An 11,645-nucleotide genomic window follows, 5' to 3' on the forward strand; every position below is an offset into this window, starting at 1 on the left:
TATTAGTCCAAAGAGAGTGTGTGTGTGTGTGTGTGTGTGTGTGTGTGTGTGCGTGCGTGCGTGTGTGTGTGTGTGTGTGTGTGTGTGTGTATATATATATACACACACACACACACACACACACTGGACTGAGTCAGACGTAAATGGTTGTCTGGAGCTGTTTAAACCCAGATCTGACTGCTAATACAATCAATCTGTATGGCTACATACATCACTGTCGATATATGAAATTGTTTCTTTGAATATGAAGTTGGGACGTCAAATTTTAAAGATCTATTGACGTCATTGGGCTGCGCCTCTTACCTCCAGCGTCTCCGCCACGTCATACAGAAGGACTCATGCCAGGCGGAAACACCCACGGTGTTCAGCTTAATGATGAAGCCCAACCGCATTCAAAACGAGTAGAACTTCCCGGTTGTCATTGTACGATACCTCAGTCTGGGAATTTATCTTGACCATCGCTTCTTGTGTGTTTTTCTACTGGTAAGTCGATAAGCTCGGTTCCAGCAAGCTAGCTTACTAGCTGTTTAGCATGGCAGGAAAGAGGCAGCGCTAAGATCTATTGTCAATTGTGAAGTTATAAGCTCTGACTCTACCTGGGTTGGATAGTTTGATTGTGTAAAGGTAGCCTTAGATAACTATTTGACAGAGCTACCGGAAGACCAAGACGCCTTAGCTATTTACATAGCTAGCTATGTCTGCAATTAGACTAATGTTTTGGTGTTAACGCCAAACGTTGTTTAACAGAAACACTGTTGTCGGTGTAACATTATTTGTTTAACTTGGTCATCGTGAAGAATTTTGTGAATTTTACTATAGTTTTCAACAAAGAAATGCTAACAATACTCAACAGGCCCATTGACACAGTCATATGTTGTTATTTGCGTGATTATGTGGTCGGGAAATGATGACGTCAGTAAAGTTTAAATGTGTTTGCTGCCATGGAAACCACAATTAAGACGCGTCGAGCTCTAAGTTGATATGTTTAAAACCAGTGTTAAAGCCACCACCACCAGCAGCAGTAATTATGTAACCTGTTGACCTGACCATGTTAATTGGCCCTTCTCATATTACATCCTGAACCAAATCCGGTAAAGGAAATGGTGAATAAAACTAAAGAATGGTGCCGCCATATAACTTTTTTTATAACTTTTGGCCTTATAACTTTAATCAATTGTAATAGGATGTACATTATTTAGTATGTTTATTTGCCCACTGGCTTGTCAACCACCGACTGAAGAATGGCAGTGTCGTATAAGCAAATAAAATTATATTTGTCTGGTCAAAGTCCTGTGCTTAGACAAATTCCATATTTCCATCCAATGTGGTGGCTGCAAATTTGTTAACTCCAGGTGCTGAAACTGTATCTTGGATAGACAGGAGAAAGCTTTTCCATTTATCGTGTCATGATTTCAGTATTTTGCATACATGCAGTTGTGGGTGTGTATGTGTCAGTGGACTTACCTGTTTGAGTGTGTGTGTGTGTGTTTCTTAAGCAGAGATTGAGGAATGCTGCTGGACGAGACTCCTCTTTTCGAGCCTTCCCTGCTTCAGGATCTAGACTGGAGTAGTAACACTGTCTCCTTCTCTCCCCCCCTCTCACCGTCCAGCCCAGGAGAAGGCCTGGTGCTCAGGCCGCTCTGTACGGCAGACTTTAATAGGGGTGAGTCAGAGATTGGATGGACAACATGTTTCATACCAGTACTTGTATTATCAAGAGAATATGAATGTAGTGACAACTGTTTGATTGATGATGTGGAAAGCTTCTTTTTTGTCCTTGCTAGGGATGCACCGATACCACTTTTTTTCAGACCAAGTACTTACATATGGGTACTTGCCGATGCTGTGTACCGATATGAATACATGATATCATTACAGTTCTCATAATAACTTTAAAACCATGTGTCATTTTCATCAGATGTTCCTCACTTTCTGACTGTAACAAAGTAAATGGACATAATGATGCAACTGTTGCTGACTTTTTACCACTCAACTTTGCATCTCCACCGACCTGCTTAACTAATGGGAGGCTAACATCAAGTCATAAAGTGGTATTCGGGTGCGGTACTCGTCAAAGTTCTTGCGAGTACGAGTACTTAAGCTTTGATACCGCCCGACACCCGATACTGGTATTGGTATCGGTGCATACCTAGTCCTTGCTGTCCAAATTTAAAGATCATGTTATTTTAAAACATACAAACTATTTAATACATTAAAACTATGAGAAAAAAGATACATTTTAAAGAGATGGAAGTTAAACCCTTAGACATATTTACAATCTCCCTCAATTTTTTGTGTTTAAGGATTCTTCAAAGTTTTATCTCAACTAACTCAGACAGGCGATGTCACACCTGAGCAGTTCATAAGTAAGTTTTGCTACTTTCATATTAGATAAAAGTTTCTGATCATTTTGATCAGAACTTTAACCATTGAGACATTTTTTTTCTCTAAATCCCTAAGATCACACATTTGAAAGGAGAGGGACTCACTCCTAGAAATCAAACTAAAAATAAAAACGAGTGATAAATATGTTCTCTGTTTGCTTACAGAAAAGTTTCAGCACATGAAGCAGACTGGAGACTACTACGTTGTTGTGGTGGAAGACACAAATCTGGGGCAGATTGTTGCCACAGCCACATTGATCACAGAACACAAATTCATCCACTCCTGTGCTAAGGTAACCTACATCCATGCAGTTAGGACATATTTCACAATAGCGACAACTTCAATGACTACAACGTACAGTTCCCAATGGGATAAAGACGTTAATTATTCGATGTAGAGATTATTAGAAGGGTGGTAATAAATAGTTCATCACTATAAACCAAAAGGTTACATTTATGTTCGAAAAGGGGACATTTTTATTTATTTTGAAAATGACTCAAAGATGTGACTGAAATGAAATGACCCTCTCTGATGTGCTTTGTTTGTAGAGAGGCCGGGTGGAGGAGGTCGTAGTCACTGACATGTGCAGAGGGAAGCAGCTGGGCAAACTGTGAGTAGACCTGCTGGAGCCTGACACAAAGACATTTTGTTTTGGCTTGTTTTTAATATTTAATCATTTGTAATTGCCCAAATTTCAACGATTAATGTAAGAAACCTATTTAGGAAATGTTTTGTGATTCACACTGATTATTTAAAACTCTTTCCTTCTTTTTTTTCTGTCCCTGTAGGCTAGTTTCCACCCTGACTCTTCTCAGCAAAAAACTAAACTGCTATAAAATCACACTGGAATGTGCACCGAAAAATGTGGCTTTCTATGAAAAGTTCAGCTACACGGCCTCAGATGAGACGTACATGCAGTGTCGATTCTTCGACTGAGGACAAAAGCAGCTTTTAAGTTGTGTCTTGGAGGCACGGACAAGACCTTTGACATATTGTCATATTTGTCTTAAGAATTGGGAGAGTTTGTGGTTGTTCACAAATGTATTCCTGGTGCTCATCCTGATTTCAGCACACTTGAGTAAACATAAATGTATGTCAAAGCCCTCCGCTTATTCACCATCATCTTCCGCCCCTTTGGTAATCATGGCTACCTCAGCAGGGTGGAGCTCTGTCATCATCTGAAGAAATGAATGTCAGTTACACTTAATGTAATGTTGTTGTATTACATTGTTATGAAGTAATTTGCTGGGTACGAAATCTGAATTATAAATCAAAGACCACCATGCAGCTGTAAGAGAGTTCAAATGCATTAGAAAATCAAGATGGTGACAAATTAAGCTGATATTTCTGAAGCAACTAATTATTACATCATTCAGTACAGGACACAGCTTCTCACATTCAGCACCAAACCTATGATGCTCAAAGGAATAGTTTAAGATCATTAATGAAGCTTCTTTTTATACATCTGTTGCACTGATCATCAAGAGCAAGTCGCCAAAGAAAAGCAACATTTCTTTAAATACGACTACTTTTTCTACGGGACTCGGGGTTTTTCTTATTTTTCCTCGTTGGTACAGAATGCTCTCTCTCTCTCAGCAGACTTTCTCTCTGTGACAGTGGTGTTGCTGGATAACTATTGAATTACTACAAGACATGAAGCATTACAATCAAGAAGTCTGTAAAAGTTGAAGTGAACAGAAAGCTATATATTTTGTGAGGCAGTGGTGAGGAATCAACTTATGTTCTTAAAGTTTTTATTTTATTTTTCACAACTGTGATACGAATCAAAACGTGGTGGGAGATGATTTTTGTATGTGGACACTTATTTAAGTTTTATAATTATTTTTTGGAGAACAGGGGAACATATTTCAAGTAATTTATTTACAAATATGTAATAGTGATATAAAATATTCTATCATCTACTGTGTGTCCTTTCTTTTAGAATAATCTGATTTGTACAAATGGGGAAGCTGTTTAATTGCATGGCTACGACTCATAGTTGCATCAAAATATACCCAGTTGTCATGGAGCATTTAGCATGCAGATACTGTACATCATTAATTTTACATTAATTCAAATTCAAATTCTTTGCCATAGCCATGTCTTTATTGCCCCAAATTGATTACAAAATTCTTAATACACTAAATTCACACTCGCTACCCTGGCCCCAAAATGACCAGACAATATGTTGACAAACTCTGCGAGATCCCCAGAGAGGTTTTTGTAACAGGTACAATTTAGGGATAACCTAAAGTCTTTTTTAATGTGTTAATTTAAAACATTAAGTAATAGTTAAAAACAAAATTATTACACAATAAAATGTTAAGTTGTAAAGTGAAAAAAAAAAGTGAGAAAAAGTAAATAATTACATTGATACAGAAACAACACAACAGGACTGAGTCAGACTTATTTTATTAAGCAGTGAGTTATTTTCCATTCCTTACTATCCCACATTAAGCCTGATATTAGTCTTTAATCCTATTACTCCCATATTAAAGGCATTAGCTATTCTTCTCTCATGTCCTCCACTGGGCGACGTCCTGGCTACTTTCCCTTTTGCCGACTGCCCCATTCTGGTCGTCTACACAAATTCAAGTATCGAAAGTGCATTATTGCAATACTGTCCCGCTGCAAATGCAAAATGCTTTAAATACTATAAAACTGCAAAAAATCTCCCATCAGTGCATACAGCTCGAGAAAAAAAAAAAAAGGAGTTATCAAATATTCCCGATCCCCATCAGTACTCCATGTCTCAGACATGAGTGGCCCCGTTCCCACCCTGATCCCTTCCCCTTAGAAAAAGTTCAAATATTTACATTTTTAATCCCATTAAAAATGTAAAAAAACAAAAAAAATTGAGTGCACTGCGCCGCCACACGGCCAGATATCAGCAAAGCTCAGCCGTTCTGCGCTGCTGTGACCTGCATTGATCCAAAGTCCTCATCTTCCTCCAGGCTGCGTTTGCGGCTTCCTGTTAAGTAAATGTGTAAACAAAAAGAATAAGTGGACAAACTACACACGTCATCAACGAGCAAATTCTCCCTTCATGACCCAATTTAAATGTTCGGAGTTCAAAAAGTAAACCATCCAGAATTAAGGGACTTCTCAAACCCTGAACTTGACGGTCTGTTCTGGACAACTTAATCAGCACTGGGGGAGGACAGAAATAGCCCTCAAAGGAAATGATAAGACAGTTCTTGAATGCTATCAGTGTTTGAATGCAAGTGTGTGTTTGTGTCTTTTAAATAGAAACATTCATGACTTGAGAAAAACAAGGTTGTGAAATCCTCCACGATCCACATGCTCTCAATAGCCATAAAATCAGCAAACAAGAGCCAGATTCAGAGAAATATTATTAGAAACAACTGAACCCTGAAATGTTGGTGATAAAAATTGTCAGTAATCCTGTGAGTCAGACTCAGCAATTTGCCAAAAAACACTACATGTTCTACTCCATGCCCAAATGACAAGATGCCAGTCACCATACTGTGAATGCTTTTTCTGGAATTAGAGAAATTTGAAGAAGTCTACTTGACTCCCATCAGGCCAAAGCTTTCTCTTGTGCTGGACCACTGAGAAGATTGAGGAGACAGGAGCTGCTAAACATGACTGGGTACAAACCTGGCATCCCAGCTTGTATGGAGAAGGACCTGCCCAACTGCATGGGTGACATCATTTTAATGGTCAATTTGGCTAGGTAGATCGCTTCATATTCCTAGGAAACAAACACGTTACATTTATGAGATTTCAGCTTCTTCCATGCGCTATTCTTACATATGCAAACAAACATAGTCATATCACATTATTGACACAAAAATAAACCCTGAACCTGCAAAATGGCATTAGTAGTACAAGAAAGTCTCTATTATATCTCATTAGGACAGGAGTTTACTTCTGACAAGATTCAAGACAGCATTTAGGTCTACAAGCTCCAAAATTAAATATTGTAGTCAACGTCAAATTTAATAACTTAGCCACTTGCTTGTCATGCTTTGAACCAGGCCTATTCAATTAACTTTTTCAACATTGCCGAATTTCAGAGACTCAAGAGCCAAGATGCCAGACATTTCCATTTCCAATATATAACTTGTATAAAGCTAGGAATTTAAAAGTGCTAACAATCCATCATTCTAACCTAAAAGAGAAGTAGGTTTTAATAAAACACAATATTGCATTTACTGCTTCTTTTATTCAGTTTGACTTCCTAAATTCGCTCTGCATAAACAGCCTGTTTACTGAAGTATTTCAATTCTAAATGTAAAAAGGGTTCAGACTGAGATTTCTAAAGAGCTGTAATGAGCCCACGGACCGCCAGCTGAATATTTCTGCTTTACAAAATTCAAAACAAGCCTCCTCATCAAAATGGTGCTTGCAAGCCAGATGTCAGAATAATAAGTAGCTTGCTAAACAACAAAGGCTGATTAAAAGGAGACTGCAGAGCTGAGACAGCAACTAAAGATAGGAAAATAACTTGTGCAGAGTCACAGCAGAAGACGATCACTTGAGAACACACTTATAACAGGTCTGATCTGAACAAGCCGGTTTCAGGACAAACATACAGTAGACATATATGTGATCTGCTGCAATATTGTTAATCTTCTATTTAACAATAATTTCTCTGTCAGATGAATGAAAGTTTTAGAGCACTAGATGCAGACCTTTTTGCTGGTGTCATTATGAGTACAGATATACCCTGACATTAAAAAGTCAAGGAGCTTGAGACGGTATATTCTGCTGATTAGCAACAAAGTAGTGCATATAGTTATAATTATAAGAAATTTGTTGTACATTTTCAATTTGATTGATGATTTTGAAGCTCTAGGTCTTGAGTCAAGACTTACCTGTAGCTGATGCACAAAGCCCACATTGGGGTTGATACAGAACCGTCTCTCCTGGACGTGGCTGAATGCATCCCTACAGAATAAACAGAAAGAGGTTTCATCCAGAGCCTCTGAAATACTGAGATATAGCCCTGCTAATAGTAGTAAAAAATATTACTATTGTAAAGAATCTTTTATGTTGAGTGACATATTTGCTTGTATGCTCAAAGAGTGGCGCACATGGTTGTCACATAGTGGTATACAACAACATGGAATGTGCATCAAAATCTGTTCATTTAAGAAAAACAACATACATTAGGTTAACGTCTGATCTTCTATGGTAAAATAGCAATCCATAATTTGATGCGAGGAAAAACAATACAAGCTCACCTGTATTTCATCCCAAATGTTTCCATTAGGTATGCAATCACTAAGGCAGCACTGAAACAATAAAAGAAGACATACTTTTATATTCACAACAGTTTGTATGTGCTCTGCAGTCCTAGTTTCTAAATGAAGTCAAAATACATATATAAACACAATATTAAGGGATATTTATACAATTTTAGCAAACATATAACGCAAATGCATGTGTATATTTGATGAACATTTGGTGCATAATTAGAAACAATGCATGCATTTAAATTACATTTGACAACGTGATACTGAAGAAGCAAAAAAAGCCTCACCTTCTTGATATCCCTGCATTACCATGAACCAGTACCTTTCCTAAAGAACAAAACAAAAGCTTATTGAAAAGATTTTTTCTCTATTTGACAAGAAGATGAGAAATAGAAACTATATGCATCCTTACCTCCTGTCGCTAAGCAGCTATCAATAAACTCTTTAGTCTGTTAAAGGAAGAATGGAAAACAGTGTGTCATGCATAATGTAAAAGCCACACCTTTCGGTTATTGAAAAGTTTGCCAAAAGGAAGTTAAAAAAAGCACACTTTTTAACTCACTGTAGGGAAAAATCGTATTATATTTTCCACTGGATTGTCAGCAATATCTAACACAAGATATCTGCAGAGATACAACATTTCAGACATGAGTAAGCAGGTAAAATTCAACACTTTAATCAAAACTGCAGTTAGCAGTTCACATCAAATAGACAGTTCATACTTACCTAAATGTATGAGGGAAATTAGGTTTGATAAAATTGGCTTCAATGTCTTGGCGGACACACACAATATGCGTTACGCCCTGTCTCTCAAGAATTGGCAGCTGAACAAAGAGACAGAAGAAATAAGAGCTATAAAACCAAGAGGAAATGAAGTGTTCATTTTGCTGCATCACTGTCTGCAAGAAGCAATGGTTAAATTCTGAACAAATTACCTTGCTTTTCATTGCAGCAGAGTAGGGACCTAAAAACAGCCCCGGTAATATCTCCTAAAAATAAATACAGAACAGGACATCACAAACAGCACAGGCAGTAGCATTAACTAATCCTCAAAAGAATTACACAAAGCTACAGTTCATTAATTCACTCAGAATGACACAGCAAGCATCTTTAGCTACATTATCATATATACATCAGGCATTACAGCAATGCATTTAGCTGCCAATAGCATGACCTGTACAGCGTCCATAACCAAGACAAACCTGTATTAAAGTTGTGACAGCCAGCAAATCTATCCTAAAAAGATTAAAGGGGGGGGTATTATGCTGTTTCACATTATAAGGCATGTAATGTTACAATGTTGGATGACCATGCTAAACGTGGGTGAAGATTCAAATCTGTAGTTAAAGTATGTTAGAGTAACCCCAGGCTTCTCAGCTCAGTCTGCAGGCTGCTGTAAACGGCAGGTTTCAGACAGGCAGCACTGGGCTTGTCGGGGCGAGGGTTCTCAAAGGGAAAACAATTTCTCACACTCGTTTTTCTAACTGTAAATTATGCTAAGCTACTCCACAGGTATCACAGAGTGAAATATCAGCCTTGGAATTAGCACAATAACCTCCCTCTGATATGACAGTATGTGTAATCTTAGCTTCTCTAACATGTGAAGTCCCCTGATTTCAGAATTAAGGCTTGGCTGGATGGTTGAAATCAACAAGAACTTAATATGGTATACACTTACCTAGCATTGAATTACAATATTGTTAGTTCAAACTGAGACATTCAAGGTACCTTTACCACTATTCAAGCAGAGACTGCTGCCAAATGTGGGGTAAACAAACCCTGGGAACCCACAGATTTGGTGCATAATGAATCACTGCCAAGTGCAGGGATAGGTGGTCAGGACATAAGGACATTCTGCTGTCAAGATGTTTCTTCCCTCTACAACGGACACATTTTACATACCTGCATTTCCCGTCTCATTGGATAAGCCCAGTCCTGTAAAAATGTAAATATAAAAGTAAGGTTAGAAACTGAGGGTAATTCAGCTAAGTTGCTTTGTCACTCTGACAGCTAATACTGGGGATACTTGCATATTTCAGACTGTAGATAGGGTAAGAAATATGTAACGTTTCTACGTTAGTTGTGTACATACGTGGCTAGTGTTTGAGGACTTGGCTACTCAGCACAGTGAACAAAAATGTTAGTTAGCACAGAGACGTGTAAAAAAAAGAGAAGTAAAGAAATTTAACGGATAAATACGAAGGTGTTTTGCCTTTAAACCTACATAACTATTACTTTGCTGCTGAGGGGATATTTTAGCTGCCAGACAATAAGGCTGGAGCTGGGGTTAGCTCAGGTTAGCCTCACAGACACAGAGCACAGATACAGCGGCTAACGCAGGCGGCTCGCGCTCACCAGAAGCTCCTCCTTGGTCGCGGGCAGAGACGGGAACTGAAGTTTGTTTTCCTCGTCCATCCTGCTGTCTGTTCGGGCACCGCCGGCCCGGCTCTGCGCGCGGTGTCGATGGTTTTCGCGGCGGCGTTAGCTGGACAATCGATGCGATTTGTTTTGAGGCTCCACATGCATGTCCGCCATGCTGTCCCCTGACAGATGAGTCACGTGACCACACGGGTAGATGGCAAACAGGCTCGTGGAAAGATGGGAAAGAGCAACTGCGACGTCTCGTGGGCGATTTGCAAATAGCACGAGCACTGTGTTCAGGATATGAGAAGATCGTGGTGGTATGGAAAGTTTTCCCAACTTTCCAAATTAATAAAAAAAACTTTAATGAACAAATACAAAATGTATGATCACTTGAATTATTATTATTATTATTATTATTATTATTACATTCAATTAAATTCTTCCTATACAAACGTTTTATATTTTCATGTAGATATATGTGGATCATAAATACAGATACAACTGGAGGAACAAATAACCTGCCTCTATCTGGCACTGTCCAAAAATAAGCCAACAACCTTGAAACTGTACATTGACAAAAATCATGTAGTTTGACTAAGTAGGCTAAATATAGGCAAAGTAGCAAACATATAAACATGGCCTGTGTAACAATTTTTCAATCATGTTTGAATTGAGCAATTTTGTCAATTTTTTTAACCATAAAAAGTTTTAAAAAATGTGCATTAAGGAAGGCTCTGAAATAGAGGCCCGTGGCTAGTTGACTACATCTTAGAATACATCGTAGAATGAAAAACACAGGCTTCGTAGCTTTATCGGCTCTTGGGAGCTTGTTGGGGGACAACGTTATGATGTACTTTACTTTTGTGTATGTATTCTTCCTAATAGTTCTCACAGTCATGTACGAAAATACTTTTTCTCTGTCTTTTGACGTGCTTTTTCTTTTTCTGAAACAAGGTCCCAAACTAGCATAGTCTTATTTGGACAAGTAGTGAATTTTACGTTTACCAGAAATGCACTAGCTTTGTTATAACTGACTATCATCTTTATCAAAGTAGCCTAACCCAATATTCTATTTCAGGTCCATAAAAGTACCCCAGAAAGTGAATGGATCATAGCCAAGTATCTACAAGGATTTAACTTTATGATGACTTCATGATGAAATTTTATTTATTTGTAAACTTTTCATGAGCACACACTATTTAAATAACACCTAATGTCATGAACTGAAAATCATTATTATTCCAGGTTTGGGCATACATTTGAAGGTGAACTTCTGAATATAAGAGAAATTAATAATTAATTTTAGAATCATTAAGTGGACAAAGCCTGATGCATTTAAAGACACTGCTGTGGGTCCAAGTGTGCAGTCCTGATGCCCTGCTCAGAGAGCTGCTTTAAAGCGTCTCTCCAAACAACACAAATGCATATATCCAGAGCTTGTCGATTCACATCAGGGGTGACCACAAAGCCTGATATCATCTAAATGCAGATTACATTCAGTATCAACCCACACTCTTTCATCATCCTCATCATCTCTGTCTCCTTCCTCAAATCTCTGTCCAGCCCTCCAGTCGTTTATCGTGTCTGCCCTGATCCCTCTCTACCATCCATCCCTGCTTTATAATCACTTCAACAATGACTGATAATGAGAGAAAAAATCACAGATCTGAAACA

General features: G+C 38.2%; 2 protein-coding genes across 3 annotated transcripts; one reads left to right on the top strand and one right to left on the bottom strand.

Moving 5' to 3' along the window:
• The first annotated feature begins 393 nt into the window (after positions 1–393).
• Positions 394–4,288, top strand: gnpnat1 (glucosamine-phosphate N-acetyltransferase 1). Of its 2 annotated transcripts, none has more exons than XM_069660694.1 (6): positions 394–483; positions 1,500–1,663; positions 2,304–2,366; positions 2,550–2,677; positions 2,934–2,995; positions 3,174–4,288. In XM_069660694.1, the coding sequence occupies exons 2-6, from the start codon at positions 1,510–1,512 to the stop codon at positions 3,319–3,321; spliced, it is 555 nt and encodes a 184-aa protein (XP_069516795.1). In that variant the 5' UTR covers positions 394–483; positions 1,500–1,509; the 3' UTR covers positions 3,322–4,288. The 2 variants fall into 2 exon arrangements, with proteins under 2 accessions (XP_069516795.1, XP_069516786.1); XM_069660685.1 differs by having other exon boundaries at positions 395–483; positions 1,497–1,663.
• Positions 4,289–4,757: 469 nt separating this feature from the next.
• On the bottom strand, positions 4,758–10,144 carry styx (serine/threonine/tyrosine interacting protein). The gene is made up of 11 exons (XM_069657570.1): positions 9,963–10,144; positions 9,510–9,542; positions 8,543–8,596; positions 8,334–8,431; positions 8,170–8,230; positions 8,020–8,056; positions 7,895–7,934; positions 7,596–7,646; positions 7,227–7,299; positions 6,007–6,100; positions 4,758–5,356 (listed from the first exon to the last, which is right to left on the bottom strand). Exons 1-11 carry the CDS (start codon positions 10,020–10,022, stop codon positions 5,283–5,285), a joined length of 675 nt encoding a protein of 224 aa, XP_069513671.1. The 5' UTR covers positions 10,023–10,144; the 3' UTR covers positions 4,758–5,282.
• Positions 10,145–11,645: the final 1,501 nt, after the last annotated feature.

This window comes from Semicossyphus pulcher, unplaced genomic scaffold (genome assembly GCF_022749685.1).
Source record: "Semicossyphus pulcher isolate SPU_LCO1_2020_fin unplaced genomic scaffold, fSemPul1.0.p SCAF_1, whole genome shotgun sequence".
In the NCBI taxonomy this organism is placed as follows: domain Eukaryota; kingdom Metazoa; phylum Chordata; class Actinopteri; order Labriformes; family Labridae; genus Semicossyphus; species Semicossyphus pulcher.

Bases quoted from the DNA above. Each gene is read 5' to 3' on its own strand.
- gnpnat1 (XM_069660694.1), top strand. From the start codon at position 1,510: ATGCTGCTGGACGAGACTCCTCTTTTCGAGCCTTCCCTGCTTCAGGAT. The intron at 1,664-2,303 runs GTGAGTCAGAGA...TTTGTGTTTAAG, and splicing joins TACGGCAGACTTTAATAGGG to GATTCTTCAAAGTTTTATCT. The intron at 2,996-3,173 runs GTGAGTAGACCT...CTGTCCCTGTAG, and splicing joins GGGAAGCAGCTGGGCAAACT to GCTAGTTTCCACCCTGACTC.
- styx (XM_069657570.1), bottom strand. From the start codon at position 10,022: ATGGACGAGGAAAACAAACTTCAGTTCCCGTCTCTGCCCGCGACCAAG. The intron at 7,935-8,019 runs GTAAGGATGCAT...TTTGTTCTTTAG, and splicing joins TAGCTGCTTAGCGACAGGAG to GAAAGGTACTGGTTCATGGT. The intron at 7,300-7,595 runs GTGAGCTTGTAT...TTTATTCTGTAG, and splicing joins ACATTTGGGATGAAATACAG to GGATGCATTCAGCCACGTCC.